Source organism: Pelodiscus sinensis, chromosome 12 (assembly GCF_052426305.1).
Source record: "Pelodiscus sinensis isolate ZL-2025 chromosome 12, ASM5242630v1, whole genome shotgun sequence".
NCBI classification, from domain to species: Eukaryota; Metazoa; Chordata; order Testudines; family Trionychidae; genus Pelodiscus; species Pelodiscus sinensis.
The window spans coordinates 688488-700791 of record NC_143063.1 but is presented as its reverse complement, the minus strand read 5'-3'; the positions used below and the strand labels follow the sequence as shown (position 1 = coordinate 700791).

General features: G+C 49.4%; 1 protein-coding gene across 6 annotated transcripts in view; it reads right to left on the bottom strand.

The window, feature by feature from the left end:
• The window catches only part of HYDIN (HYDIN axonemal central pair apparatus protein), a 389432-nt gene that overhangs the window by 179866 nt on the left and 197262 nt on the right, over nt 1-12304 (bottom strand). For all 6 annotated transcript variants that reach the window (XM_089781371.1, XM_089781372.1, XM_089781370.1 and 3 more), the window contains 2 exons: nt 8187-8351; nt 2301-2453 (listed from right to left, as the gene is read on the bottom strand). In XM_089781371.1, coding sequence (XP_089637497.1) covers nt 2301-2453; nt 8187-8351 — 318 coding nt within the window. The remainder of the gene's footprint in view (nt 1-2300; nt 2454-8186; nt 8352-12304) is intronic.

Sequence of the window (12304 nt, the reverse complement as noted above, 5' to 3'; positions counted from 1 at the left end):
AGCCAGGTGGGCACCTGCAGCCTGCAATGAAGCTCATGCTGCTGTGATCTCACTGCTATTTTTAGCCCGCTAGTTAGACAATAGCTAGGGCTGGTACATCTGCAAAAGGTGCAAATCACACCCACAGCTGCAGGGGAAATAGGCTGGAGTCATCTCTTGATACTGTGGAGCTTACAAAAATATTTCCTTAGATGAAGAAGAATGATAAAGGACATCTCATCAAAACAGTAACGAGGAAAAATTATGCCTAACCTAGGGAGACAAGAGAACCATGGCAGAGACAGCGTCACTATGAAGCAACCAGCGAAAACTGGGAAGTGACCAATGGACAGAAGGTTGCAAACTCCAAACACAGAGCATGACATCCTTTCTGGCCGGGACATACTCAGGTCTGTTTTAACACTTCAGAACTCCCCTGTAGCTTGTCAGGCTGAAAAGGCTGACTGAATTGAGCTGTCTGTCCCTACAACATTCCCCAACACCACAGAAATAGTCTGCAAATTCCAATGCCACACAACACAAAGACACTGCAATGCATTCTCAGCTTTTCAGCATTATGTATCTTAACTGCAACGTCTTCTATGCAGCAACTGAGCTGCCAAAACTCCCAATGGGAGTAACACCAACAAACATCCATCTCAGCTTGTAGTCAGACAGGAACCCCCTTGTAACATCCATTTTTGCTTGCCTGGAGCATGCAGGGCACACAGAGCAGAAGGCCCAGGCTGTGTGACCGTGAATGGCTGTAAACAGAGATACTCCAATTGCTGACTAAGAGGCTGCCAAGGGGTGCCCTTGACTTAACCCATATTGATACGAACACACAGCCATCCGCGGGGGGAGGAATCTCTCGCCCAGTAAAAAAATGTCTAGTACTCACAATTTAGTTATCTCTCTTGCAAGTGTCAATTAACTTGAAACTTGCTTGTAAGAACTGGCGCCACAAAACAGACCAGTACAATTCGGCATCTTAGCTAAGAAAGAGGATACGGGCCCCCAGGGGTATATAGATGGGTCCAGCAGCGCATTTTCTCTGAGTGTCAATCTACCATCTATCTGCTGGTCGGGTTAGGTGTTTGATCTCCCGAGGTTCCAAGGGGACGCCCACCTCGTATTCGTCTTTCCTAGGAATTGAGAGACCGGCCCTGGCCTGACACGTTGGAGTCGAGAGGCACAGAAAGGGGTAAAAATTGTACCTGGATGTGGTCCTTTGCTTAAGTATATATATACATAGACTTAGAGCTCTTTAAAGATTAAGCTGTCACTTGGTACCATTATTTCTATTTTCTATCTTTACCTTTTTCCTGTGATCATTTTTAAGACCTATATATATATATTTGCTAGCATTTAAGAAATAGAGCAATAGCCATTGTAACCATATGCTTTTATAAGTCTTTTAATAAACCTGTAACTGTTTAAGCTTTAACCTGACTCCTCCAGTTGCTGTAACAGAACCAAGCACAATTTAAAAGAACTTCAGCTGGTCATAAAGGGACAGACATAGGGAGAGCTTGGGCGTTTGGATCTGTGTCACTCCCAGGTGACAAGATCCGTTGGGGCACCTTTCCAGCCTTTCCCAGGCTGCCCGCTGCGAAGGAACTTTGTGTTCTAGCAGCTAAAATCTAAGGTGTAATAAGCTCTTCCTATATAACGGGGCGTCTGTTGGCCTGCTGGCCACCCTCTGCGATGGGACCCCGGTCCTAGCAGTAAAGACACGGACGTTAAACCTTTTCTCGGAAGCATACACACACACACTGCCCTGACCGTTGGCTGACACAGCTCCCCACTGGTATTCTGTGGACGATCCCTTGCATTCACCTCCCCATTGGTAATCTGTGGATGATCCCTTGATTTCTGTTTCCCATACAGCTAAAAGCTTTGTGAGCAAATTTTGAAACAGAAGCCAAGGTCAATGTGTACAGTCCAATTGAGGGATCTAAGCGTAAGTGCTTACCTTTCAAGAACAAAGGGATAAGATGTCATCTCTTATACAGGTACATAAACATGATTAGCACAGCTAAACTCCCGGCACTATATCAAGAGAAAGGTTATAAAGAAGATCATATGCCAAATTCTGCTTTTAGTTACATCTATGAGACACCACTGACACTAAAAGACTTATGCAGGTGCTTCTCAGAGCAGACTCAGCCAGCCACTTTGTGGAATTCAGTTATGCCCATTTCGTTATCTCTTTGAGCTCATTTTAGGAGAATGTGGTATATAGTTCAGTCACAGACTATTAGAAACTATACTTTCCAAGCTACACCTTCATTATAAAATAGTCCCAATCATGCACTTACCATCTGTGCCCGAAATGGTGCAGGAATAACAGTCTGATTGGAGAGGTGGAGTGTACGGGAAGCATCCTTTAGAACCCGAATACTGCCGAAATCTATCTGATCGGGGTCCACGTAGACAACTGGGCCTTCGCCAACAGTCACCAAATAGATCTTCTGCTCCAGGAAAAAGAGGGAAACAAAACCAGGGAAAGCTGCAATGGGCCAGCCAGTTCTCATGGATTTCTACACCCTGGGACACAGAGCAGTAGGGAACCACAAGAGTAGACCTGGGATTCTGAGCAATCTTCATAGGAAGAAGGCTATCCATTCAGAACAGTTATCCTTCTGCCTATTTGCCTTGTTTCCACCAAACCAACTGCATTTGTCCTGCAGAGCCCACCAGTACCTATTCACCTCTCCCTCCTCTTTCCCTTTGATCATTGCCATCCCATCTTATTCCATCTCATCATTTCCCCGTCCTTCCATCCAAGGCTATGTCTACACTCGCGGCTTCTTGCGCAAGTACAGTTGTTCTTGCACAAGAATCTGCAGAGCGTCCACACTGCCCGCCCGCTCTTGCGAAAGTAAATTTACAGTATGGCGTGGTAAGAGAGGGCTCCTTGTGCAAGAGCTACACTCTTTTTTGACAGGTGTAAGCCCTCTTGTGCAAGAGCTCTTGCGCAAGAGGGCAGTGTGGACGCTCAGCAGGGATTTCTTGCGCAAGAGAGCATCCACACTGCCATGGGCGCTCTTGCGCAAAAGCACAGCTCGCACATGGCAATGTGGACGTTTTCTTGCGCAAGCATTCTTGTACAAGAACACTTGCGCAAGATATTCTTGCGCAAGAAGCCGCGAGTGTAGACATAGCCCAAGTGTTTTGGCTTCCATGCCCCCAGCACTGGCAAATGAGAACCACCTCCATCAGAGATATACTGGTGTGTGTGAATCAGACACTTCGGTTTTAAAGTCTTTGGACCAGAGCTCAGATCTTACTTGCCTCTGAAGTGCCATGAACTTTATTGATATTAATGTTGTCACCTGAGCTGTAACCATCTATCCTGAATAGCTATGGCCATGTCTTCATTGTGGCTCAGCCCCAGAAGTTACAGAGGGGCAGGATGGAATGGTGGTCTGTTATCCAATCAAGCAGTCAAAGGTTTAAATGTTCACACCAGTATTTTTGTAGTAAGCTACATACGACACAGGGAGCAGGTCACAGGCAGTCAGACCTATCGGTCAAAGCAGTTGTGATTAGGCCTAGTAGTCAGATCAGGAGTCAGGAACCAAAATCAGCACCAGAGCCAGGAATTAAGCCAAGGATCTTACCAGTATTGGTAGCCAGGGTGGGACTCAGCAGCAGAAATCTGGGACAAGGCAGGAGGGTAGGAATGCAGGATTAAGGCAGGGCTCAGGAATCAGGGAAGATGACAGGATCCAATGTAGCAGCCACCCAGGGATTCACTTAGTTGCTGAAAGTCCTTTGCCTCCATCTGGCTTAAATAATGAGTCTGAGCCAATCAGAGAGGCCACAGATCACCACCAATTGAGATCTTCATGGGTAGTGCCTAAGGTGAGCACCTTCCCTGCTGCTGCTGTCAGATAATGGCTGAGAGCTGAGGCCAGCCTACGGACCCACAGGCCTGGGGTTCAAGACATGAAATTCCCTCCTACCCACTCCTAAAATGAAAAATCCCTCCTAGAGGCAAGATGTTCTGTGACGCCTGGAAAAGCCAAGTGTGTGATTCAGACACAAAGTTCCAGTCTATCCTGTAGGGCCCTCTGAATGATATCCAGCTCTAGCAGCTCCCAGTTCCACTCATCTGGAAAGAATGCCATCAAACCCCAGTGCAAGCTGCATGGGTCCCTACACCCGCCCAATCAGACTGCTTAGGGGCAACATCCAACAGCTACCAGGGCTCACCTGCCTTCACTGCAGACTTGCAGGGGCTGTTTCCCCAACAGGCTGGCGAGAGCAGGGATGTGAGAAGGAAGCCCATTTACCGACTCATGTCCCAGCTCTGGACAGTTTGCTTATCTCCAGCACTCAGAGAAAGAGCAGGATTGGGGGGCAGTGTGGCAGAAGAGGATGGGGCTTTCCCTTCTCGAAAGAGCCACACTGCTGGGAGAGTTCGTGACATCAAGGATTTTCACGCATACCTTTTGCATTCTAGGCCTTATTATGAATGGAATTATTAGGAGAACTTGTATTTGCCACTCTGGCCCTGAATACAGTTGGGAAGCAATACTCTGCTACTTTAATGTTTGGAAGTGATGCCTTTTTAATAGAGAAAACTGAAGAGGACAAAAACATGCAAGAAAGAGTCCCTGTAGAATGTGCATTGAAAGCACAGCTACATTTTTAATATGCTGTTCCCCAGCAGAGCAATAAATGTTAGCATGTGTCCTGCCAGGGTGTTAAACTTAGTGTTCTGTCCTTCGTTTTCTATGGAACATCCAGTCAAGTCAGGCAGACAAGCCACCCAGAATTCCTAGCTGTACTGGACAGGTACACTTGCTGGATATACAGGCAGTCCCCGGGTTACGTACAAGATAGGGACTGTAGGTTTGTTCTTAAGTTGAATCTGTATGTAAGTCGGAACTGGCGTCCAGATTCAGCCGCTGCTGAAACTGACCGCCAGTTCCGACTTACATACAGAATCAACTTAAGAACCCCAAGCGTCCCCAAGTCAGCTGTTGCTGAAACTGATCAGCGGCTGATTCCAGGAAGCCCGGGGCAGAGCAACTCTGCCTCGGGCTTCCTGTAGTCAGCGCTGGTCAGTTTCAGCAGCGGCTGAATCAGGACGCCTGGGGCAGAGCACCTGGGGTGCTGCTGGGTTGCTCCAGTAGCGCCGATCCGGCGCTACTGGACCAACCCAGCAGCACCCCAGCTGCTCTGCCCCAGGCGTCCTGATTCAGCTGCTGCTGTAACTGACCAGCAGCAGCTGAATCAGGATGCCTGGGGCAGAGCAGCTGCGATGCTGCCGGGATGGTCCAGTAGCGCCCAGAGCGGCGCTGTGGGACCAACCAGAAGTACCCCAGCTGCTCTGCCACAGGCGACGGAGAAAAGCCTAGTCTGCTGGGCGGGGCGTACTAGCTGCGCACCCCCCCCCAGCAGACCAGGAAGACGCGGGCGGCGGACCGAGACGCACCGCGGTCCCGCCGCCCGGGTCCTCCGCGGCTTTGCTCCCAGTCTCCCTAGTCTTCTGGAGACCAGCAGACCAGGGAGACAGGGAGCAAAGCCTCTGAGGACGCCGGCAGCGGGACAGCCGCAGCTCGCCTGGGCTGCCCCCCTGCCGGCGTCCCCCGCGGCTTTGCAAAGCCTCGGGGGAAGCCGGCAGGAGGGCAGCCCAGGCGCGCCCCTTTGCTCCGCGTCTTCCTGGTCTGCAGACCAGGGAGATGTGGAGCAGCTTTTCTTGCCGGGGAGTACACGGGCGGCGGGACCACGTGGTCCCGCAGCCCGTGTTCGTAACTGCGGATCCGACGTAAGTCGGATCTGCCTAAGTCAGGGACTGCCTGTACATCTTATGTCAGTCTGCAGGGAAGTGGTTAATATTTTTTTAAATGCTTCACTTAAACTATTTGCAAGTGTTTTTAGCCGCAGCACTTAACAGGCCATTGCTCACCAGGAAAAGGAGATAAAAGGAAAAGGAGGATGAGGGACAAGACATTGCTATGAAGGTCCTGCTGGCTCTGTTGATGGGGACAGTGTCACTTAGTTTAAATCCTTTGGAAATGAAATCTGTCCTCTGGCAGTCAGCTGCAGTACTGAATGACCACCAATTTTGATAGTAGTCAGCTGCAAAATTGTTCCCGGTGACAGGCAGGCTGCAGGTAAATCTCTGGCTGTACTGAACCAGCTCCCTAATATGTAGGAGTCCTTGCAGCAAATTTAAACTGCAAGTAAAATACAAGGCAATACAGCCCTGGAGGGCTGGCATAGCTAGGAGCAGCTGCAAAAGACTGCCCTCTGAGGGTATGTCTACACTACCCCGCTAGTTCGAACTAGCGGGGTAATGTATGCATACCGAACTTGCTAATGAAGCCCGGGATTTGAATTTCCCGGGCTTCATTAGCACAAAGCCGGCGCCGCCATTTTTAAAAGCCGGCTAGTGCGAACCCCGTGCCGCGCGGCTACACGCGGCACGGGCTAGATAGTTCAAACTACGTAGCCATTCCGAACTATCTGTACGCCTCGTGGAACGGCTAGTGCAGAATGGCTACGTAGTTCGAACTATCTAGCCCGTGCCGCGTGTAGCCGCGCGGCACGGGGTTCGCACTAGCCGGCTTTTAAAAATGGCGGCGCCGGCTTTGTGCTAATGAAGCCCGGGAAATTCAAATCCCGGGCTTCATTAGCAAGTTCAGTATGCATACATTACCCCGCTAGTTCGAACTAGCGGGGTAGTGTAGACATACCCTGAGAAGGGCAAGAGCAGATTCAAGCTGCTGGGCATTATTACCCCACGCTCTTCTTTCTGTGTCACTGAACTACATTTAGAGTGACTCCACTGACCTCAGAGTGGCATCAGTGCAAGAGAGAGCAAGGTAAGGTCCACAAATCTGACACCAACCATCAGTGGAGTGCTTAGCACACTGCTCACAATGGTCCACTAGTGGGGAAAACTTAGGTTAAAGATGCAGGGCAGAGCTTGGAGAAAATTCAAACCTGAGGCAGTCTGAGTCACAAGACATGCAAGTGTGTACTGTGTGTATGCATGGCGAGCGGTCTATCAGCACAATTCAGACGTTTGCTGCATTTGAGAGAAAGCCAAATGCTGGGCATTAAACTCCAGCTTAACGGGTACACATGAGTTAACTGAAGTGCTATTAGTTTTCCCTCAGAAACTGTTAAGATCCCACAATTCACAGCACTCATGAGGATAGGGTCTGACATATTAATTCACCCCATTAAAGAGAAGCTAACGCTGAAAGTACATGCCATTAATCCAAGGTAAAATCTTTACAAGCTCACCATTGTCTGAAAAATACACCAGCCACTAAAAGGTTGGGAAATTCTATCTGGGAGAAGCCTCCACCCTTCCTTTGGTTAATGTGTCTTATCTTTACAAACCGCTTCTTTGGCTAACTTCAGCCTGGATGGCAAAACTCACCTTCCTCCATTGAGCAAGTCTCTAGCCATTAGTCCACATGTTCCAATGCCAGGAAGAGGGCTGTAGACCTAAGTTCAGACTTTCAGTGCCGTCCAGGGGAGTCAGCTGCACCACTTCCCTTCACTTTAAGGAAAGCCCACATCCTCTGGACTGCTTTGAAAACGTCAGCCTTCCTTTTGGTTAATGGCTGATTAAGCTTCCATCAATCCTTTAGTACCCTAGCTCATGCACATCGATGCTGACAGCCCATTCTGGCATGGTTATTCTCTTCCCCCACTCCCACACCACACACACTCACCCAGGCCCCAGGCAGGAAGGCTCCCTGGAGGTGAGGAAGGGGGGCATGCCCTGTGTCTCCCTCCCCTGCTCCCTTGGCAGGCAGACACAGCAGCCAGACTGCTGCCAAGGCTGCGCTCTACAGCCAGGCTGAGCAAGCAAGGGAGAACACCCCAAGCAGAACTGCTCACCTGCAGGAAGGGCAGGACCCCAACACTGGCAGAGCCTGGGTATCACAGGCTGTTACAGCTCGCCAACTATGCCTACCTCCTCATTACTGGTATGAGACGGTCAAGTAACTTCAAATTGTCTGACTTCTAGTGTCAGTGAGAGGGTATCACAGTAACAATTAACACTGTCATGACCTGAGTTTGCAGCTTTTGAATTCACCAGAAAAGTCCCTGCAAAGAGCTAAAGCGTCTGAATCTGAGCATGCTGTGTACACCACCGAAAGAGCACAGGACCCCTCACTCCAGAGAGCACCGTTTCAAACACACGGCATATTCTGCCATCAGAGGCTCACCAGGGGTGATTCTTTACTCCCAAACATGGCTATGGAAGCCACAGTGTCCTGCTGTCCAGTCATCTGGGCTGCCAGTGTTAAAGGGATCTCCACCGTGTCATGAGGCTGAATAATGCCACAAGGCCTGGGGCTGGAATACAGCACAGAGGGCTTCTCCTCGTCCTCCTGTGGCGAGACATAACCAGAACATTGTCTTCTTTGGAAACTTTCCATTCCTTGACATTTATACAAATACAATTAATGCATAGTTTGAAAGAGACAAGTGCAGAGCGCTGGATTCAAAGGGGGAAGAGCTGCCACAAGGCCTATGCCGAGGACTGATGTGGGATTGAAGCGATGCACAGACAAGTGTGGAATTTCACTCAGAGGTAGATGATAAAACATGCTGAAGGAGCTCTTTTCTAACAAGGAGGGTGTGATGGCATGTTGGGATCCCCCGCCTCCTGCACCCCCGAAATGGCACGAACAGACTCCGCCAGCCAGTAGAATAAAGGTGGTTTATTGCTTCTCCAGTATACAGCACAGCACAGATGTCATCAGGTTACAGGGCAGGCCTAGGATGCCTCAGCCCCCCTTGATATGGGGGAGGGGGTCTCGGCTTCTAAACCCCCTAGCCTGTTGCTGAGGCTGCTTCCTCCATGCTCCCAGACAGAAACGAAACTAACTCTCCTCCAGCCCTGCCCCCCAGCCAGGAGCGTCATTCCACCTTCCTTTGTTTCTCCCCATGGGGGGTAGCTGGTCGGACAGGTTTGGAACCCCCTTTGCATAATGACCAGACAGCAGAGGTCACCACAGCCCTAGCAAGGTACCCCCACTACGTCACAGAGGGTAATTAACCATTGGAACAGCTCACCCCTGGATTCTCCAGCACCTGCAGTCTTTAAATCAAGACTGGGTCTCTTTCTAAGTGGACAGGGGGCTGCAGACAGGGGAGTTTGAGAGGGACTGCAAGAGATCCCGCCACTGAACAGGCTACCTGGTGAGAGTGAGTACTCGCTTTTGGTGTTAGTGAGTTTGCTCGACTGTCTGAATTTTGTTTCTTGAATTCTGAATCTGATTTCAGGTGACTGAAGTTTCAGTTTCAGCTGCTGTGGCAGTTGGGACTGAGTGCCTGACCCTTTGTTCCCTCAATTGCTCTCTTGATTGCATCTGGTCAGCCTTCCCCTGTGTGACTCACGAGGGGGCAGGCCTGGCCTAGGCAAGCAGGCTTTAAAAGCCAGAGGCAGAGCGACCAGGGAGCGAAAGCAGACAGGGGGCTGCAGACAGGGGAGTTTGAGAGGGAGTTTGACAGAGGGAGGCCTATGATGGTCAGGAAGACCCGCAATACCTGTGTCAGCTCTGCTCCTGTCTCCTCCACCTGTGCCTGTAGCCAGACAGAGCACCTGAGCATGGATGCCTCTACCCAGATCCGTGTGTAGTTTTGCAGGGACTGTGGCTTGCAAGTCCCACTTACTGATATCCAGACTGGGGAGATCATCCAATGCGAAAGGTGCCTGCTGGTGGAATCTCTCTGGCAGCAGGTGGGAGAGCTTTAGGAGGAGGTGGCTAGGTTGAGGAGCACTCGAATCCACGAGCAGTTCCTGGATCGTGTTGATGAGGAGACAGCTGAGGTAGCTGTCCCAGTACACAGGACTGCGGCCACACCACTGGTTGAGGAGGAGATGGCTCAGGGTGGACACTGGCAGCTGGTTACTTCTGGTAGCAGGCAGTGCTCCACCCCTGCTCCGAACCCTCCCACTGTGGTACTAGGAAACCATTATGCCCTTCTTTATACAGGAGATAAGGAATCACCCCCTACAACAGAGGAGGAGAAGCCTTGTACCCCCAAGGCTGGGAGGTCTGCTGCCACCACTGGGAATAGGAAACATAGGGTAGTGGTGGTCAGAGACTCTCTTCTGAGGGGGATGGAGGTGCCCATCTGTCGCCCTAACATTTCATCTCGGGACGTGCTGTCTGCCGGGGGCCCGTATCCGAGATGTTACAGAGGCATTGTCGAGGATTATCCGCCCTCTGACTACTACCCCACGCTACTCATCCATGTGGGCACAAATGATGCTGCAAGGTGTGACACTGAGCACATCAAGAGTGACTACAGGGCTCTGGGAGTACGGGTGAAGGAGTGTGGAGCGCAGGTGGTATTCTCTTCGATCCTTCCTGTCAAAGATAGGGGCCCAGGCAGAGACAGGTGCATCCTGGAGGTGAACGCCTGGCTGCAAAGATGGTGTCGCCAGGAGGACTTTGGCTTCCTCGACCATGAGATACTATTCCAGGAAGGACTGCAGGGCAGAGATGGCGTTCACCTTTCGAGGAGGGGGAAGACCCTATTTGGACACAGACTGGCTAACGTAGTGAGGAGGGCTTTAAACTAGGTTCGATGAGGACAGGTGAGCAAAGCCCATGAGTAAGTGGAGAACATGGAGATCTGGGAGATGGGTCGGAAATGGGAGGGAGCATGGGCTATAATGGCAGAGAGAAAGGAGGGTCAGGGCAAAAATGTGAGGCAAGGTCAAATCAGTATCTTAGATGCCTATATACAAATGCGAGAAGTATGGGAAACAAGCAGGAAGAACTGGAAGTGCTAATAAATAAGTACAATTATGACACTGTTGGCATCACAGAAACTTGGTGGGATAATACACACTATTGGAATGTTTCTATAGAAGGGTGATGTCATGCTAGGAGTCTACTACAGGCCACCTACCCAGGTGGAAGAAGTGGACGAGGCTTTTTTTAAAACAACTAACAAAATCATCCAAAGCCCAAGATTTGGTGGTGACGGGGGACTTCAGCTATCCAGATATATGTTGGGAAAATAACACAGCAGGGCACAGACTATCCAATAAGTTCTTGGGCTGCATTGGAGACAACTTTTTATTTCAGAAGGTTGAAAAAGCTACCGGGGGGAAGCTGAACTAGATTTGATCCTAACAAATAGGGAGGAAGTGGTTGAGAATTTGAAAGTGGAAGGCAGCTTGGGAGAAAGTGATCATGAAATCATAGGCTATATCTGCACTGGCATGATCTTGCGTAAGAACTCTTTTGCGTGCAAAAAGTTCTTGTGCAAAAACTCTTCCAGAAGAGAGCATCTACACTGGCATGTGCTTTTGCGCAAGAGCATCCATGCCAGTGTAGATGCTCTCTTGCGCAAGAAAGCTCTTATGGCCATTTTAACCATAGGGCTTTCTTATGCAAGTAATTCATGTTGCCTGTCTATGCTGGCCTCTTGTGCAAGAACAGTTGCGCAAGAGGGCTTATTCCTGAGCGGGAGCGTCATAGTTCTTGTGCATGAAGCACTGATTTCACACATTAGAACGCCAGTGTTCTTGCGCAAGAACTCGTGGCCAGTATAGACAGACCACTTTTGTGCAAGATCGTGCCAACGTAGACACAGCCACAGAGTTAACAATTCTAAGAAAGGGTAGAAGGGAGAACAGCAAAATAGAGACAATGGATTTCAGGAAGTCGGATTTTGGTAAGCTCAGAAAGCTGATAGGTAAGGTCCCATGGGAATCAAGACTGAGGGGAAAAACAACTGAGGAGAGTTGGCAGTTTTTCAAAGGGACATTGTTAAGGGCCCAAAAGCAAGCTATTCCGCTGCATAGGAAAGATAGAAAATATGGCAAAAGACCTCCTTGGCTTAACCACGAGATCTTGCATGATCTAAAAATAAAAAAGGACTCCTATAAAGAATGGAAAGTAGGACGAATTACAAAGAATGAAGATAGGCAAACAACACAGGAATGCAGGGGCAAGATTAAAAAGGCAAAGGCACAAAATGAGCTCAAACTAACTACAGGCATAAAGGGAAACAAGACGACTTTTTATAAATACATTAGAAGCAAGAGGAAGACCAAGGACAGGGTAGGTAGACCCACTGGTCAGTGAGGAGGGAGAAACAACAACAGGAAATTTGGAAATAGCAGAGATGCTTAATGACTTCTTTTTTTCGGTCTTCACTGAGAAGTCAAGGAATGCCTAACAGTGTATGCTAGTGGGAAGGGGATAGGTTTAGAAGATAAAATAAAAAAAGAAAAGTTAAAAATCACCTAGAAAAGTTAGATGCCTGCAAGTCACCAGGGCCTGATGAAATGCATCCTAGAATACTCAAGGAGCTGATA